Here is a 14,094-nt window from a genome sequence, read left to right as displayed (position 1 = left end):
CCAGGTACTAAAGTTCAACCCTTTCCACAACTGGGAAGGCTGAGGGCAGGAGAAGGGCAAGGTCCCGACCCAAATCAACGGACAGCAAGGGCAAGGCCAGGCCGGGCTCGGCTGCCCTCTCTCTCCCACCACTGCACCGACCCTTTCCCCTCTGTAAGTCTCCTCTTTCCCAATTTCTGCCTGGCTTAGCAGAAGTACCAGACTCAGAAAGACTAAGAGATGAGAGAACAACTCCAAATTATCTTTTATTTATACAAAAAGGGCATATTTAGCAAAAGACACTGAAAAAAGAGTCGCTATGGCCCAGGAGACGAGGCAGGGAGGTGACAGGCCTTCGGAGGCCCTGCTAGGGGAGGAGTCTGGGAAAAGTGGTGAAAAGTCCTGGGTAAGTGCTGAGTGGTGGGGGCCACAGAAAGGAGAACGCTCCAGTTGGATCAACACTGTTGGCAGGTCATGGGTGGGACTCACAGTGACCTCGCTGCTAACTCTTGAAAGAGTCCCAGTTAGTGCTGTCGACTGGAGTGAGAGCCGCCCCCTGGTTCCTGGAGGGCACCCACCACGGGACACAGGACAGGAAGCCCAGGCTGGGAAGTGCAACTCGGGGTGAAGGCCAGGGAGAAGCAGGTGCTCTGCAGTGGCCGGGAAAGGTCCAGATTCGGAGGCGGAGTTGCGTCCTGTTACGTGCGGGCGTTCCGCTCTGTCTCTGCCAGGCACTCTCTGACTAGGGCCCGGGCATGGATGATGCCTGAGGTGGGGATGCGCAAGTGACGTAGAGCGACTCTCCACAGTCCCCCCCCCCCCCCCGAGGAAGACCCCTCCCTCTCTACCCCCTTTCCTTTCAGTAAAAAGGACAAGGACTATAATCTAACGAGGGGACTAATACGATTAGAGACGTGGCTAACGCTCAAATCTGCCTTGTTGAAATACAAATGCTCTGGTCCTTCCCCGAAAACGGACTCAATTTCAATTCAATTCAAAACACCCCTCTGGATGGTGATCCTGGCCCTTGTCTAGGTTTGGCTCAGGTGGCCTTCAGATGTCCTTCCCTTCCTCATGAAGGACTGTCCGGTGTTAGTCTCTTGACCAGGGCGGGTGAAGGCCTCACTTACCTCTCTTCAGACGCTCCATGGCGCTCTTGCTACCAGCATAGGTTGGCCGGATCTCTTTGCCCATCTCCTCTATGACCGACAGCAGGTCCGTGTAGGTGCTCTGGGAGCCCTGGGCGCCCGGTGGCTTCATTGCCTGTGTCAAAGGAGGACAGGGCGATGAACTCAGGCCCCGAGGGGACCCCCAGTCCCCATCCAGACGCAGTCCCTCAGCCCCACTCACCTGCACGTAACCCATGGAGGGCGGTCCGAAGTCGTTAAACAGGGGTCTGAAAGGGGCAGCGGCTCCCGGCACCGAGCCCGATGGCGATGGGACACTTCCGGCTGCAACATGCGCGAGTAAGAGGTCAGCGCGGGGCCAGGACGCCTCCTCCCAGCGTTCCAAGCCCCCGACCGGATTCGCCCGATTCCCTCCAAACGGATGCTTCACTTCAGGAGCTCAACTTCAGGGACAAACCCCTCCCCCTGCACTCCACCACCTAGCCCTTACGTGACCACGCCCACTTCACAGGCCAGCAAACTGAGGCTCAGCGAGGGTAGGCGGCAGGCCCAGTGTTGCAGAACTCAGGCCGTCTTCCCGACCACCCGGGCAGGTGAGCAGGGGTAGAGCTGGATCCTCACCTGTAGGGACCGGGGTGCCGGGCCCAGGGGTGCTGGAGCCGGGGGGTACTGCTGGGGGCGGGGGGCGATGGGTTTGTAGGACATCCCCAACTCTTGGGTGCGGCGGACGCCGGCCGGCCGCTCCTCCGGGGTTGGCTGCTTGGCCGCTCAGCCGCGCTCTGATTGGTAAACCGGCCGCACGCCCCTGGTAAATAGAGCTCAGGCCGGAAGGGTAGGCGGGCACGAACGCTCTCTCACTCCCTATTGGCGCGCGAAGATGTCACTCGAGCCTCCTCATTGGCCGAGACCGGCCCCAACAGGCCGCAACCGCTGCTGATTGGCCTCCGCCTTTCGGGGCTCGCACCTGTCTGCTCCGGATTGGGCGGTGGCTGACGCCCTACGCAATTGGCGAGTTCGCGGTCCAGGCCGGCGCGCTCTCAATCCGATTAGTCCCAAGGCCCGAGAGGCGGGGCCTCGGAAGCCGGGACCCTGGTCCGGTCCGCCGCGGTTCACGCGGAGGGGTCTTCCCGTGTGCGGGCGCCGCCCTATCGCTTCACTCGCGCTGTTTTGCACGTCGGCTGCGCTCCGCCTGGTCACGGTCCAGCTGGGGCTGTTATTGCTGTCGCCGCCACCACCGAACGCGCCTTTCTACCGCTCTGGGTGCCGGAGGACGCAGGGCTTTGACGTTCGGAGCCCTGCGTCTCACCCCGTGCGCTTTTACGTCACCTTTCACCGGTTCAACACCCTTTCCCCGGTCCGCGCATGCGCCCTCCTCCTAAAGCCTCCGTTTGTTCCTATGGCAACGGGTCCCTCACCAACGCTACCACCGCGCCTGTGCTTCTCATTTGCCTAGTGCTCAGGTCCAGGCTGGGTCTCAGGTCCGAGGGCAACCTCAGAGACCCCTCAACCTGGCCCCCCAGACCCCAAGCCGGTGCCTCATACTGACAATAGCAGGAACAGCGCACCTCCGTTGACTGCTCACTGCAGGTCGGGCCCTGTCCCAAACTGGTGATGAGAGCATCGACTGGAGTTAAATAAGCTGATGGTTCGAATCTCACACTACCCCCACAGGCGATGTCCTCCTGGGCAAGTTACTCACCTCGGCATGCTTGGGTTTCCCCGTCTTTTAAGAGGCGGACGCTAATAATAACTATCTTATAGGGCTGTCGTGTGGACAAATGAATATTCATTCTCCTCTTTTCCATCCATTTCTCTACCCAGACCCCTCCCCTGAAATCTCATTCCTCATAACCCTATATCTTAGACTCTCCTCCAAACACTAACCCTTTCTCCCACGCTACTCTTCCTCAAAACTTTTCTGGCCTCGCATATCCCTCATGCCCCGGGTCTGTAGATTTTCCTCCTCTGCAGGACGTTCGTTAGTTCGTTCGTTCATTCATTCATTCAACAGACATTTTTCTTCCTCCCAGGCCTTGTGCTAGACACTGATGATATGGAAATGAACTGGCCATGGCTTCTGCCCTCAAGGAACTCTTAGTCTCAAGGAGAGACGGACAGGGAAGCGAAGGCACACAGTATATTAAGACAATGGGAAGTCTGGTACAGGATGCATTGGAATTTGGAGGAAGGAGCCTGCTAGGTGACATCACAGAAGTCTTCCCAGAGGAAGTGGCATTCAATTGGCGAATGAGCAAATTAACTGTGATATATCCATATAATGAACTATTATTCAGCAATAAAAGGAAATCATCTATCTAGCCATGAAAAGACACAGAGCGGCATATTGCTAAGTGAAAGAAGCCAGTCTGAAAAAACCATGTACTGTATGATTCCAATTGTAGGGCGTTCTGGAAAAAAGGAAACTTCTACATAAGGTAAACAAATGACTGGTTGCCAGGGGTGATGAGGGGTAGCATTAAGTAGCTGAACAAGGGATGTTTTAAATAATTGTTTAAAAGTTTATGTATTTTTTGTAATGTTCTTTCACATTAAAAATTTATTTTTTAGTGTTTATTTTTGAGAGAGAGACAGAACACAAGCGGGGGAGGGGCAGAGAGGGAGGGGGGAGGGGCAGAGAGGGAGGAAGACACAGAATTCAAAGTAGGCTCCAGGCTCTGAGCTGTCAGCACAGAGCCCGATGCAGGGTTCGAACCCACGAACCGTGAGATCATGACCTGGGCCGAAGTCGGATGCCCAACCCACTGAGCCACCCGGGCACCCTGGACTTTTTTTTTTTTTTTTTAAGTAGCCTTCAAACCCAGTTTGGAGCCCCATGCTGGGCTTGAACTCATGGCCCTGAGATCAAGACCAGAGCTGAGATCAACAGTGGGATGCTCAACTAACTGAGCCACCCAGTCACCCTGGGGATTTTTTTTTTTTAAGGCATTGAAACTATTCTATATGATACCGTAATGGTGGATACAAGATATTAAGCATCTGTCGTAAAGAGTAAGCTTTATGCAAAATTTAAAAAATCATTTAGGAGGTCAGGGGATCCCAGGATGGAATGAAGAATGTGACAAAAGAGTCTAGCTGTTTTACAAATGTACGAGATGGCCTCACTGAAGGGGCGGGTGACTAAGGTGCTAATCTGGAAATGAGTGGATCTGTGACAATGAAGGAGCACTGTCTCTAGTTGAAGTGGTTTCCTGTGGGGGTGTGGGTTGACAATTTTAAAACCACTGTGCACATACACGGGAATTAAAAGTAAGTAAAGAACATGGATGATTTCTTATTTTTTGGACGAGAAGTTACTTGTAAGCAAGGGGAGGAGGCTAGCATGATCCATGTAATAATGGGTCGGAAATTGGAGACATTAATATGAACTCGTGTTTAGCTCAATATAGAGACAGTAGATTACATACAGAAATATTTAAAAATTGTATATACACAGATTAGTGTACATGCATATCTTCTCTATCAACTGAGAGAGCCTATAAGCAATATAGCACCCAGATCTTGGCTTCTTTTTTTTTTTTTTTAAGTTTTTTTTAATGGTTATTTATTTTTAAGCAGAGGGGGGTGGAGGGGCAGAGAGAGAGGGAGACACAGAATCCGAGGGAAGCTCCAGGCTGAGCTGTCAGCACAGAGCCTGATGCAGGGGTCAAACTCATAAACCACGAGATCATGACCTGAGCTAAAGTTGGATGCTTAACTGACTGAGCCATCCAGGTGCCCCCCCAGATCTTGGTTTCTAATAGCATTCTCCAATAAAGTGAACCAGCGTTCCTTGGAGAAAATGGCTAATTCTAAGACTGGGGCAGAAAATAGACAAGATGATCCTGGAGCATCTTATACTTCTAGAAAGTAAGAAAATGCTGAAAAACAAACGAATGAACGAACAAACAAACAAACCCAAACCCACCACACCCCCAAATCCCCAAACCCTCAATGCCACCATGATGGGGGTATGTCAAAGGGACACAGGAACTAACTGAAAGGGCTCCCAATGGCCCAAACTGGAGGAATATGAACAACAAAATTTTAAAAAATATTGGATTATAACTTGTATAAAATAAATATCTATGAGCCCTTACTGACATGTATTGCTATCTCTATTTCTATCTCTGTCTCGTCTATCTCTATATCTATGTCTAATGGTTGAATAAATAAAGGGAGAGAAGAGACAAATCTATATAGAAGAAGTCCAAGTAATTTATGTAGAGACTCTGTCCTTAATGAGGTGGACTGTAACCCCTCATCCCTTAAGTGTGGGCTATGCAGAGTAACTTTCTTCCAGAGAGTGTGGTACATAATGGGAGAAAGAAAAAGTAATTTTGTAGTATAGAAACCTGACAAACACTACCTCAAGCCAGGTGATCAAGGTCAACATCGACAGTGAAGTCATGTTGATACTGTGTACCCTTGATATGATGGGATGAGAAGGGCACTTTACCTGTGTGGTCTTCCTCCTACAAACCCATAACCCCGGACTAATCATGAGGGGAACATCAGACAAATCCCAACTTAGGGACTTTCTATAAGATACCTGACCAGTGTTCCTTAAAACTGTCAAGATCAGAAAAATGAAACAACATAAGGGAAGCCTGAGAAACTATCACAACCAAGAGGAGTTTGAGGAGGCATGATGCCTAATGTAATGTGGCGTCCAGGGTGGCATTCTGGACAGCAAAAGGATAGTCAGGGGGAAAATTACGAAATCTGCATAGAATATAGACTTTAGTTAATAATTACGTGTCAGTGTTTATTAATTGCAACAAATGGACCATTCTAACATAAGATATTAATAGAGCATGATGGTTAATTTTAAGTGCCAACGTGCCTGGGTCGCAAATGGCCAGATGTTTGGCTAAATGTGACTTTGGGTGTGACTGCGAGGGTGTTTCTGGATGCAATTAACATCCACTGAATTGGAGGACTGAGTAAAGCAGATGGCCCTTCCCATGATGGGTGGGTGGGCCTTATCCGATCAGCTGAAGACCCAAATGGAGCACCGAGGCTGAGTAAGAGGGAACTTGGTCTGCTTGAGGGTCGAGGCAGGACATCTGTCTTTGAAACTTTGCTGGTCCTCAGTCCTTCAGGCTCAGACTGGAACTGAAACACCAGTTCCCCTGGCTCTCCACCTTGCTGACTGTCAACCTTGGGACTGCTCAGCACCTATAATCACCTGAGCCAATTCCTTACAATAAATAGCTACACACACACACACACACACACACACACACACACACACACACACGTCTTCTATTGGTTCTGTTCTCTGGAGAACCTTGCCCAAGCTGGCTGTGGTGGATTGTATACAGGAACTCCCTGTAGTATCTTCAAGATACTTCTGTAAGCCTAGAACTGTTCTAAATAAAATAAGTGGATGTAATATCTTGATGTGGGTGATGGTTCCCTGAGTGCACACACATGTAAAAATTCATTGAGCTGTACATGTAAGGTTTATACACCTCATTGAATTCTATAGTCAGCAAACTATTTAAAGTGGACTTAATTGGGGTGCCTGGGTGGCTCAGTCGGTTGAGCGTCTGACTCTTGATTTCGGCTCAGGTCCTGATCCCCTGGTCGTGGGATGGAGCCCTGAGTCTGGTTCCATGCTGAGTGTGAAGCCTGCTTGGGATTCTCTCTCCCTCTCCCTTTGCCCCTTTCTCCCACTCACTCTCTCTTAAAAAAAAAAAAAAAAGAAAAAAATCAATAAAATGGACTCAATGTAAGTCTGACTTTACAGTTTCTTTTGGAAACCCAGAAGATCTCGTAGCTCTGGCCTGCTCCAGCTGGCCACAGCCCACGGGGTTGGGGGGCAGGTGTCCCCACTAAGTGGAGAAGGGGCTCTTGGCTCAGGACAGTCTCTGTCCGCTCACTGTTTCTTCCCGGCCCTGGGCCCTGCTCCAGCGGTTACTCTGTTGGGACTTTCTGGGCCAGCAGCTTTTTGGGGGTAGGAAGGCATATAGGAGATTTGGAGGAGCTGTGGGCACTTTGGGCGGCCAATTAACACCATCCCATCGCCATCCCCTCCCCCTCCCTCCGCCCCAACCACAGAGCCTGCCAGGCCAGGAGCCCGCGGGCGGCGGGCGGCGGGCAGCAGACCCTCAGCAGGATTCCGGTCGTCCCCTGACACACGTCCGTCACCACCCCCAGCCCCTGCAGAGGGGACGGACGATGCCTTTTGTGCCAGCAGGTGGAGGGTGGTGGCAGGGAGGAGGGATGGTGGCGGGGTGGGGGGGCCGAGCCCCCAGGGAAGCTCTGGGGCTGGGGCAGCTCCTTCTCATCCCCAGGCCTGCCAGACTGGCAGGAGAGATCCCCTAATTGAGAATTAGGGATTAATTGGGATCTGCCGGGCGAGTGGTGCTGAGACCGCTGCGGCCAGCCCCGGCACCTCGGCGTCCAGGCTCTGGGCTGGGCAGGGCGCAGGTGGCCCCCTGCCCTCTCTGTCCCAAAGCCATCTTGTCGGCAGCAGCGATGGTGACGACCAGGCGGGGGGCGTTGTAAGCTCCCTCCCCTTCTCGACCAAAAGGTCAAGGCTCCCTCCCGGCAGGTGGGAACAGCCGTGGGTCAGGCAGTGCTCTGCGAGGCAAGCCTTTGCTGCAGCTAGCGGAGGCCAGGGCCCGGCTCCACGGTGACTCGAGACACCGGCTTGTTGGGGCTGTGATTTTAGAGTCCCGGGGCCTGGCTGTAAGTCCCACCTCGGCTTCCTCCTAACTGTGTGATTCTATGCCAGCCCTCATCCTCCCAGAGCCTTCTGGTGCCTGAAGAAGTGGCTGGATTAATCTGGGGGCGATGGGGGCGGGGGGGGGGTGTCACGGCCAGTTCCTGAACAGAAGTGTGGCAAAACGCAAGTAACGCTTTAGAAAGAATAATCTGGCAGCACGTGCTGCATGGACTGGGCGGGGAGAGACGGCGGTGGGGCCGTGTGACCTCTAGCAAGGCTGCTTAGACTCAGTGTCTTGGTTTCCTCCGTTTGCAGAATGGGGCTCTAAGGACCACGGCAGCGCTGGAGCGAGGGGACATGTCGTTTGGGTCCCCCCGGAAGCAGACGCTGAGGTGAAGTCAGGAATGCAAGAGAGAGAGGGCGAGGAAGCGGGCTTGGGCAGCAGAGCCTCTGAGTGGACGCCGACCTGGCCCCTGCCGCGCTCGGGCGTTTGAGGCAGGAACCCCAAAGCTGATGTGTATCCGAAGGGGCCGTCCGTCACTCACTCCTCCCAGCTGACCTTCCAGCTGACCTTCCAGCTCTTTCTCCCTCCCAGAGTACGTGAGGTTGGCCTGGGAAAAGCCCTCACTCCCTTGTGCTACTCTTTGTTGTAACCCCGGCCCTGACGGGAGCCCTTTTGCGGGATGAGGGGCCAGTGCACATCCCGGCTCTGGGAGAAGCAGGTGGCATTTATTCATCTAGGGACGTTTCCTGATACTGGCTCTGGGAAGGGCCCAGAATCCAGAAAGGGCCCCTGCCCACCTGGAGTTCACGGTCGAGGGATCTTATAACTTTTGGGAGGCCAAACACTGGGTCCTCCAGGGTAAACAAATGAGAAGCAGAAGCCATCCCCTCAGGCTCCAAGACACTTTACTCTCAGAGAGACAGGGACGGGCAGTGGGGCTTGGTGGGGAAGCAGGGGTGAGGGTGAGGGCGGGACAGGGTGTTGCCCACAGGCAGGGTAGGGAGGCGGTCGGGGGGGGGGGGGGGTAGGGGAGGGTCAGCTGGAAGCAGAGGGTTTCCGGGCACGCGCTGGCAGGCAGTGGCTGTGGTCCCAAGTCCCGTCTCCTGCCTCCAGCTTCGGTGCAGACTCAGCGAGACATCATTCGCACAAACTCTGCCGGGACAAAGCCAAGGTTGCGGGTCTGCAGTCTGAACCCCAGTAGGGGTGAGACCAATATATTGGTCTTGAGGTGGGAGGAAGCGTGGCCCAGGGCAGAGCCCACAAGGGAGTCTTCTGGATCTGGGGAATGGGCCCCCAGGCGAAGAAGAGGGGCTTTGCTTTATGGACAAAACAAAACGAAATGAAACCAAGAAACAGCAGCAACGACAAGACCCCCAAACCTCGTAACTGAACCTGTTTTCCTCTTTGCTTTGGCTGCTAGGAAGCTCAGGAACAACTCTGGGAGAATTTCTACATACTGATTTTCCTTGGCTTCCTGTCATTATTTAACCCTTGTTTTCCCCCTGGGGCAACGCGGCCTAGAGGAAGAACGAGGTTCTGGTCAACTCGCCTGGCTTCACTCCCGCCTCCCTAAGAACTGACTGTCTTGTCCTGCTCCCGGGGAGAGGGCACAGAGTGCCTAGCGCACGGCGCCGATGCCCCTTTGGTCATTTCCTTGAGCTCTTAAAAACCTCCGGGGGTTGTGCTGGCGCTAAGCGCGGAGGGCAGTGGGCGGTACCTTCAAAGTCCACCAGGCCGTCCCCGTTGAGGTCAATGTCGTGGAGGACCTCGTCCACCTCCCGCTGGCTGAGGCGCTCCCCCAGCAGGGCCTTGAGGGCTGCCCGCAGCTCACCCAAGCTGATGCGGCCATCCCCGTTGGTGTCGAACTGTGGCAGCGTGGGTCGAGGCGTTGAGTCCCCGGCCAAACCGCGCATTCACTCAGCCCTCCGTCACGGCAGACCCGAAGCCCCTGCCCTCCCTGCAGCCCCAGGGGCCGCACCTCCCGAAAGGCATCTCGAAGCTCCCTGACGCCGATCATGTCTGCCGTCTCTGCCAGCAGCTTGGGGCCCATCAGCTCAACGAAGTGCTCGAAGTCCACCTTCCCGCCACCTGGGGGCCGTACCCGTCAGGGACCCCAGGCAACCAGAGACCCGTGCCCGGCCCCGGCCCTCCCCTGCCCTCCTCTCCTGGCCCGTGTCCCTCTCCCCTGCCCCACTAAATGGGTCCTTCCCTCTCGCGGGGCCCCATAGGCTGGATCATCTGCTCGGTTTCCTCATCTAACAAGTGGGGATAACGGTCCTTGCCCCCCCGCCCCCCGCCACCTTGTAGGGGATGGGGAGATTCTTCAGAGGCAGAGTAAGCGCCTTGAGAATGACCAGGGTCCCCGGCTCTGGGGGCCAACCTGTGGAGGCATCTCTCTTCCCTGGGCCGCCCAGCTGCTCAAGCCATGGCCATGGCCCCCGGAGAACTGGGCTTGGGGCAGGTCTGAGGCACATACTGATTTGCTGTGAAATCTCGATGAGTTCCATCTCCGTGGGCATGTAGCCCAGGGTCCGCATGCAGGCGCCCAGCTCCCGGTAGCCGATGTAGCCGTCACGGTCTCGGTCAAACTCCTGGAAGGCGATCTGCAGCTCTGCCGGGCAGGGCGGGGTCAGTCCTTCCCACTCGTCCCCCCGGACCCCAGCCTGGACCAGCACACCCTTCCTTCGTCCTTTGGTCGAATCATTTCCTCCTTGTAAACATCAGTTTCTCTTTGCTGTCTCAGGGCCTTTGCATGTGCTAGTTCTTTAATTCGTTCTTTCAACAAATATTTAAGGAGCATCTGCTATGTGCCAAGCTCTGCTCTAGGTAGTAGGGATAAGGCAGGAAGGAAGGAAGGAAAGGAGGAAGGAAGGAAGGAAGGAAGGAGGAAGGAAGGAAGGAAAGGAGGAAGGAAGGAAGGAAAGGAGGAAGGAAGGAAGGAAAGGAGGAAGGAAGGAAGGAAGGAGGAAGGAAGGAAGGAAGAAGGAAGGAAGGAAGGAAGGAAGGAAGAAGGAAGGAAGGAAGGAGAAAGGAAGGAAGGAAGGAGGAAGGAAGGAGGAAGGAAAGAAGGAAGGAAGGAAGGAAGGAAGGAAGGAAGGAGGAAGGAAGGAAGGAAGGAAGGAGGAAGGAAGGAAGGAAGGAAGAGGAAGGAAGGAAGGAAGGAGAAAGGAAGGAAGGAAGAAGGAAGGAAGGAAGGAAGGAAGGAAGAAGGAAGGAAAGAAGGAAGGAAGGAAGGAAGGAGGAAGGAAGGAAGGAAGGAAGGAAGGAAAGGAAGGAAGGAAAAGAAAGGAAACAATCCCTAACCTCATGGAGCTCATGGAGCTCACATTCTGGAACACTCTTCCCTCTTCTGCTCTTCGGGTCACCTGCCCAAGAAAGTCTTCCGTCTAAATTCAGTCCCCTCCAGCCTATTTGTTCATTTCTTTGCCAGCGCTTAGCATCGTTTGTACTTGTTGACTCATTGACATCTGCACCCCCCCTCCCCCCCGAGGACATGGGCTGTATTTGTCTAGTTTGCCACACTCCCTGTGCCCAGCACAGGGCCAGGCACGCAGTAGGCACCCAGGAGGCGTTTGCTCAATGAACAAACATAAAAGGGAAGTGAGACCCACCTGGCGAATGAGACCTGGGGACTGACAGCTGGGGGCTCTGTCAACCCCTCCCCGTTCGGTCTCGTCCCCATCTCTCTGTGATCTCCTGCAGCCCTTTTCTTGCCCCTAGTTCCTTCCTGGTGGAGACCACCGAGGCCCCACCCAGTGTCCCCACCCTGTGCGCTCCACCCTTTGTCCACCCCTCTGGAGACTAGTCTTTTCCAAAACGCTTTACCTTCGATCTCCTCTGGCCGCAGCTCCCGGTCCTGGAGGGGGGGTGGCGCACAGAGAAGTTAAGAATCCCCTGGACCACCCTGACACCTGCGCCCCTTCCTCTTGTTCTTTGGGGCTCCCCAGTCAGCACCCCCAACATGCACGGGCAGGGCCTGGGTCATCTGACACTGCTCAGGGCTGGTGGCTGCCACCGGTTCCCGCCCGCTGGCCTGGGCATCTTGGGCCGCCCCTTCCCTGCCCCCTGCCCAGACCTCTGCCCACCTCCTGCCCCTCCCCTTGCAGAGGTCGCAGAGCTCCATTTGCCAGAGGTGGATCTGGGGTCGGGCAGAGCCTCAGACACGGCCCTGGGGACCTCCGTGTGTCTCTCTTGTTCTCTCTCTCGGAGGCCCTGCCACCTCCCTGCCCACCCCCTGGGTGGCTGTCTCTTAGGTTCTCTGTTCCCTCTCCTCTCTCTTTCCTGGTGGGTCTCCTTGGGTCTGCCCGCTGTTTGATCCCCTTGATGTTTTCTCCACCCTTCTCTGTCCCACCCCCTGGATCTGTGTGCCTTTGCTCCAAAGACCCCACTCAAGGAGAGGCAGAGAGGAGGCAAAGGCAGGGGCTTGCCATACATACGAGCTGGGTGGCCGCGATGCTGGGCCGCAGGAAGATGCAGGCGGGCCCCACCAGGCTGCTGAGCACCGAGTAACCCTGGATGCCCGGCCCAGGGTCCCCCTGCTCCTCGGGGCCGGGGCCGGGGCCGGGGCCGGGGCTGTGGTGGGAGCGCCCTGCGGGGGAGCTGGGCCACTGCCAGTGCTCCTGCGGCAGAGCCAGCTGTGAGCTGGGGCGGCGGCCCCTCCACCCTCATTCACCAGCCTCTCCCATCTTTGGAACCGGGCACAGGAGATTGGGGGCCTTCACCCATCAATACTCTAGGCCGGAAGGGTCCACCCCCTTACCGTTCAACTGGGCAAACCGAGGCCCCCGAAAAGGCAAGGGACTGGACCAAGGTTGCTCAGAAAGCCGGTGGCAGAATGGGACCTTCAGCTCCAGCTCTGTACCTCCTGTCTCTGACTGGCAGAGAGCAGGAAGAGCGGCCGGCACAGGGCAGCTGGTTGGGCACCCGGGGGGCCTAATGAGCTTGGCGGGAAGGCCCGGGGGTCCGTGGGAGCCAGGACCGCAAGGGGCCGGAGTCTGGGGCCTTCCCCCGGGGAAATCTTGATTGGTCTAGGGTGGTGGGAACCACCCCCTCCACCCGCCTGCCCTGCTCTACCTCTAACCCCAGCCCGGCCCTCACACAGGGCTCTGCCCACCCCACCTGACCCTTCCAGGCTCCAGCCCAGCCTCCTGGCCTTGGCTTCTCCCCCTTAGCCGTCCTACCTTAGGCCCCCGATGTCGAGGCCGTTTGGCACAGTTTCCCATGGGCTCCTGAACCATGCCAGGCCTGGAGTCCTGGGGGCGGCCCAGGGCTGGGCCTCAGCGGATGCTGTGGGCTCCTGTCTGCCCCCAGCTGTCCCCAGTGAGAGCCTGGGAGCATTGCAGGGGATTTTCCTAGGGTTTCGCGGGGAAGATTGGGAGCGGGTGGGCAGGCGGGGAGCCCTGGGCCCGGGGGCTTGGGTCCTAATCCAGGATTATCTCTGAGCATCCCTGCTGGTGAGGGGGGCCACTCAGGAGCCAAGGCCCCCTGGAAGGCACAGCCTCCCTGCGCTCACTCTGAGGGTCTTCTGGGCACCTCCTCTCCAGCACTTTCTCCCCCAACCCCTACCCCTAATCTCCCCCAATTAGGAGAGACTTAATGTCTTCAGAGGCAGGGCCCGGACACGGGAGGAGGAAACCAGGTGCCCAGGGTGCCAGGGCGGGCTGGGGCACCTCTCCCCTCAGAATGGTGGTATGAACTCGGCAGGCCCTGCCCCTACCGCCTGTCCTGAGAGGAGGCCGTCTTGGCCCGGTCCAGAAAGCTCCTGACCCTCCGGGCCAGGGCCCTTGCTCTCACCTTAGAGCCCCTGGCCAGCCTGCCCGCCCTCGGCACCTCTGCCTGGACCAGCCCCCCGACCCTGTACTCAGGTGAAGAGCGGAAGGGAGACAGCTCTGGGTGCTGTGGGCTGGACGCGGGCTTCGGTGAGGGCAGAGGTGGGGAGAGATGCCAGCTTCTGTCCTGGGCAGCTGACTGACCGGCTGAGCCTTCCTCCCACCTGCACATCCCGGGGCTCCTCCCTGAGCTCTGCCCTGGGTCTGTCCTATAGGGTCCCGGTTGCGGCGTGGGATCCCCGCTGCTCCCTCTGGTGCCCCACACCCCTGTCCCCTTTACCTGCCCGTAGGCTGCCTGCACCCGGGCCTCCAGTTCCTTGAGGAGTGCCCGCCGCCTGTTGGCTGCTGGGCTGGCAGGGGCTTGGCTGGGCCCTGGGGTGCCCTCAGAGGGGCTGGGGTCCCCCGCGGGGAGACTGCCATCTGCCTGGCCCTGGGGAAGGGCCATGGAGACCAGGGCTGGGCGCCTCCTCTTCCCACTCTGGT

General features: G+C 56.4%; 2 protein-coding genes and 1 long non-coding RNA gene across 6 annotated transcripts; 1 reads left to right on the top strand and 2 right to left on the bottom strand.

The window, feature by feature from the left end:
* Nucleotides 1-220: 220 nt before the first annotated feature.
* Nucleotides 221-2,410, bottom strand: CDK2AP2 (cyclin dependent kinase 2 associated protein 2). The gene is given in 5 exon segments (XM_019415185.2): nucleotides 221-745; nucleotides 1,110-1,242; nucleotides 1,330-1,430; nucleotides 1,728-1,773; nucleotides 1,776-2,410. Coding segments are annotated over 5 exon segments (384 nt in total). The 5' UTR covers nucleotides 1,812-2,410; the 3' UTR covers nucleotides 221-677.
* Nucleotides 1,240-8,606, top strand: LOC109246862 (uncharacterized). 2 transcript variants are annotated; one of them, XR_008421079.1, is made up of 3 exons: nucleotides 1,240-1,699; nucleotides 3,137-3,541; nucleotides 8,095-8,606. It is a non-coding gene; the product is annotated as an uncharacterized LOC109246862 (long non-coding RNA). The 2 variants fall into 2 exon arrangements; XR_002071479.2 differs by lacking the exon at nucleotides 8,095-8,606 and having other exon boundaries at nucleotides 3,137-3,678.
* A 65-nt stretch (nucleotides 8,607-8,671) lies between these two features.
* Nucleotides 8,672-14,056, bottom strand: CABP2 (calcium binding protein 2). 3 transcript variants are annotated; one of them, XM_019415188.2, is made up of 7 exons: nucleotides 12,964-13,105; nucleotides 12,220-12,402; nucleotides 11,609-11,639; nucleotides 10,260-10,394; nucleotides 9,762-9,871; nucleotides 9,501-9,648; nucleotides 8,672-8,935 (listed from the first exon to the last, which is right to left on the bottom strand). In XM_019415188.2, exons 1-7 carry the CDS (start codon nucleotides 13,018-13,020, stop codon nucleotides 8,910-8,912), a joined length of 690 nt encoding a protein of 229 aa, XP_019270733.2. In that variant the 5' UTR covers nucleotides 13,021-13,105; the 3' UTR covers nucleotides 8,672-8,909. The 3 variants fall into 3 exon arrangements, with proteins under 3 accessions (XP_019270733.2, XP_053755372.1, XP_019270736.1); XM_053899397.1 differs by lacking the exons at nucleotides 12,220-12,402; nucleotides 12,964-13,105 and adding an exon at nucleotides 13,892-14,056; XM_019415191.2 differs by lacking the exon at nucleotides 12,220-12,402.
* Nucleotides 14,057-14,094: the final 38 nt, after the last annotated feature.

Source organism: Panthera pardus, unplaced genomic scaffold (genome assembly GCF_024362965.1).
Source record: "Panthera pardus isolate Hobbes unplaced genomic scaffold, ASM2436296v1 HiC_scaffold_12, whole genome shotgun sequence".
In the NCBI taxonomy this organism is placed as follows: Eukaryota; Metazoa; Chordata; class Mammalia; order Carnivora; family Felidae; genus Panthera; species Panthera pardus.
Note: the sequence above shows the minus strand (reverse complement) of the source record. Positions and strands in the feature narration are given on the sequence as shown.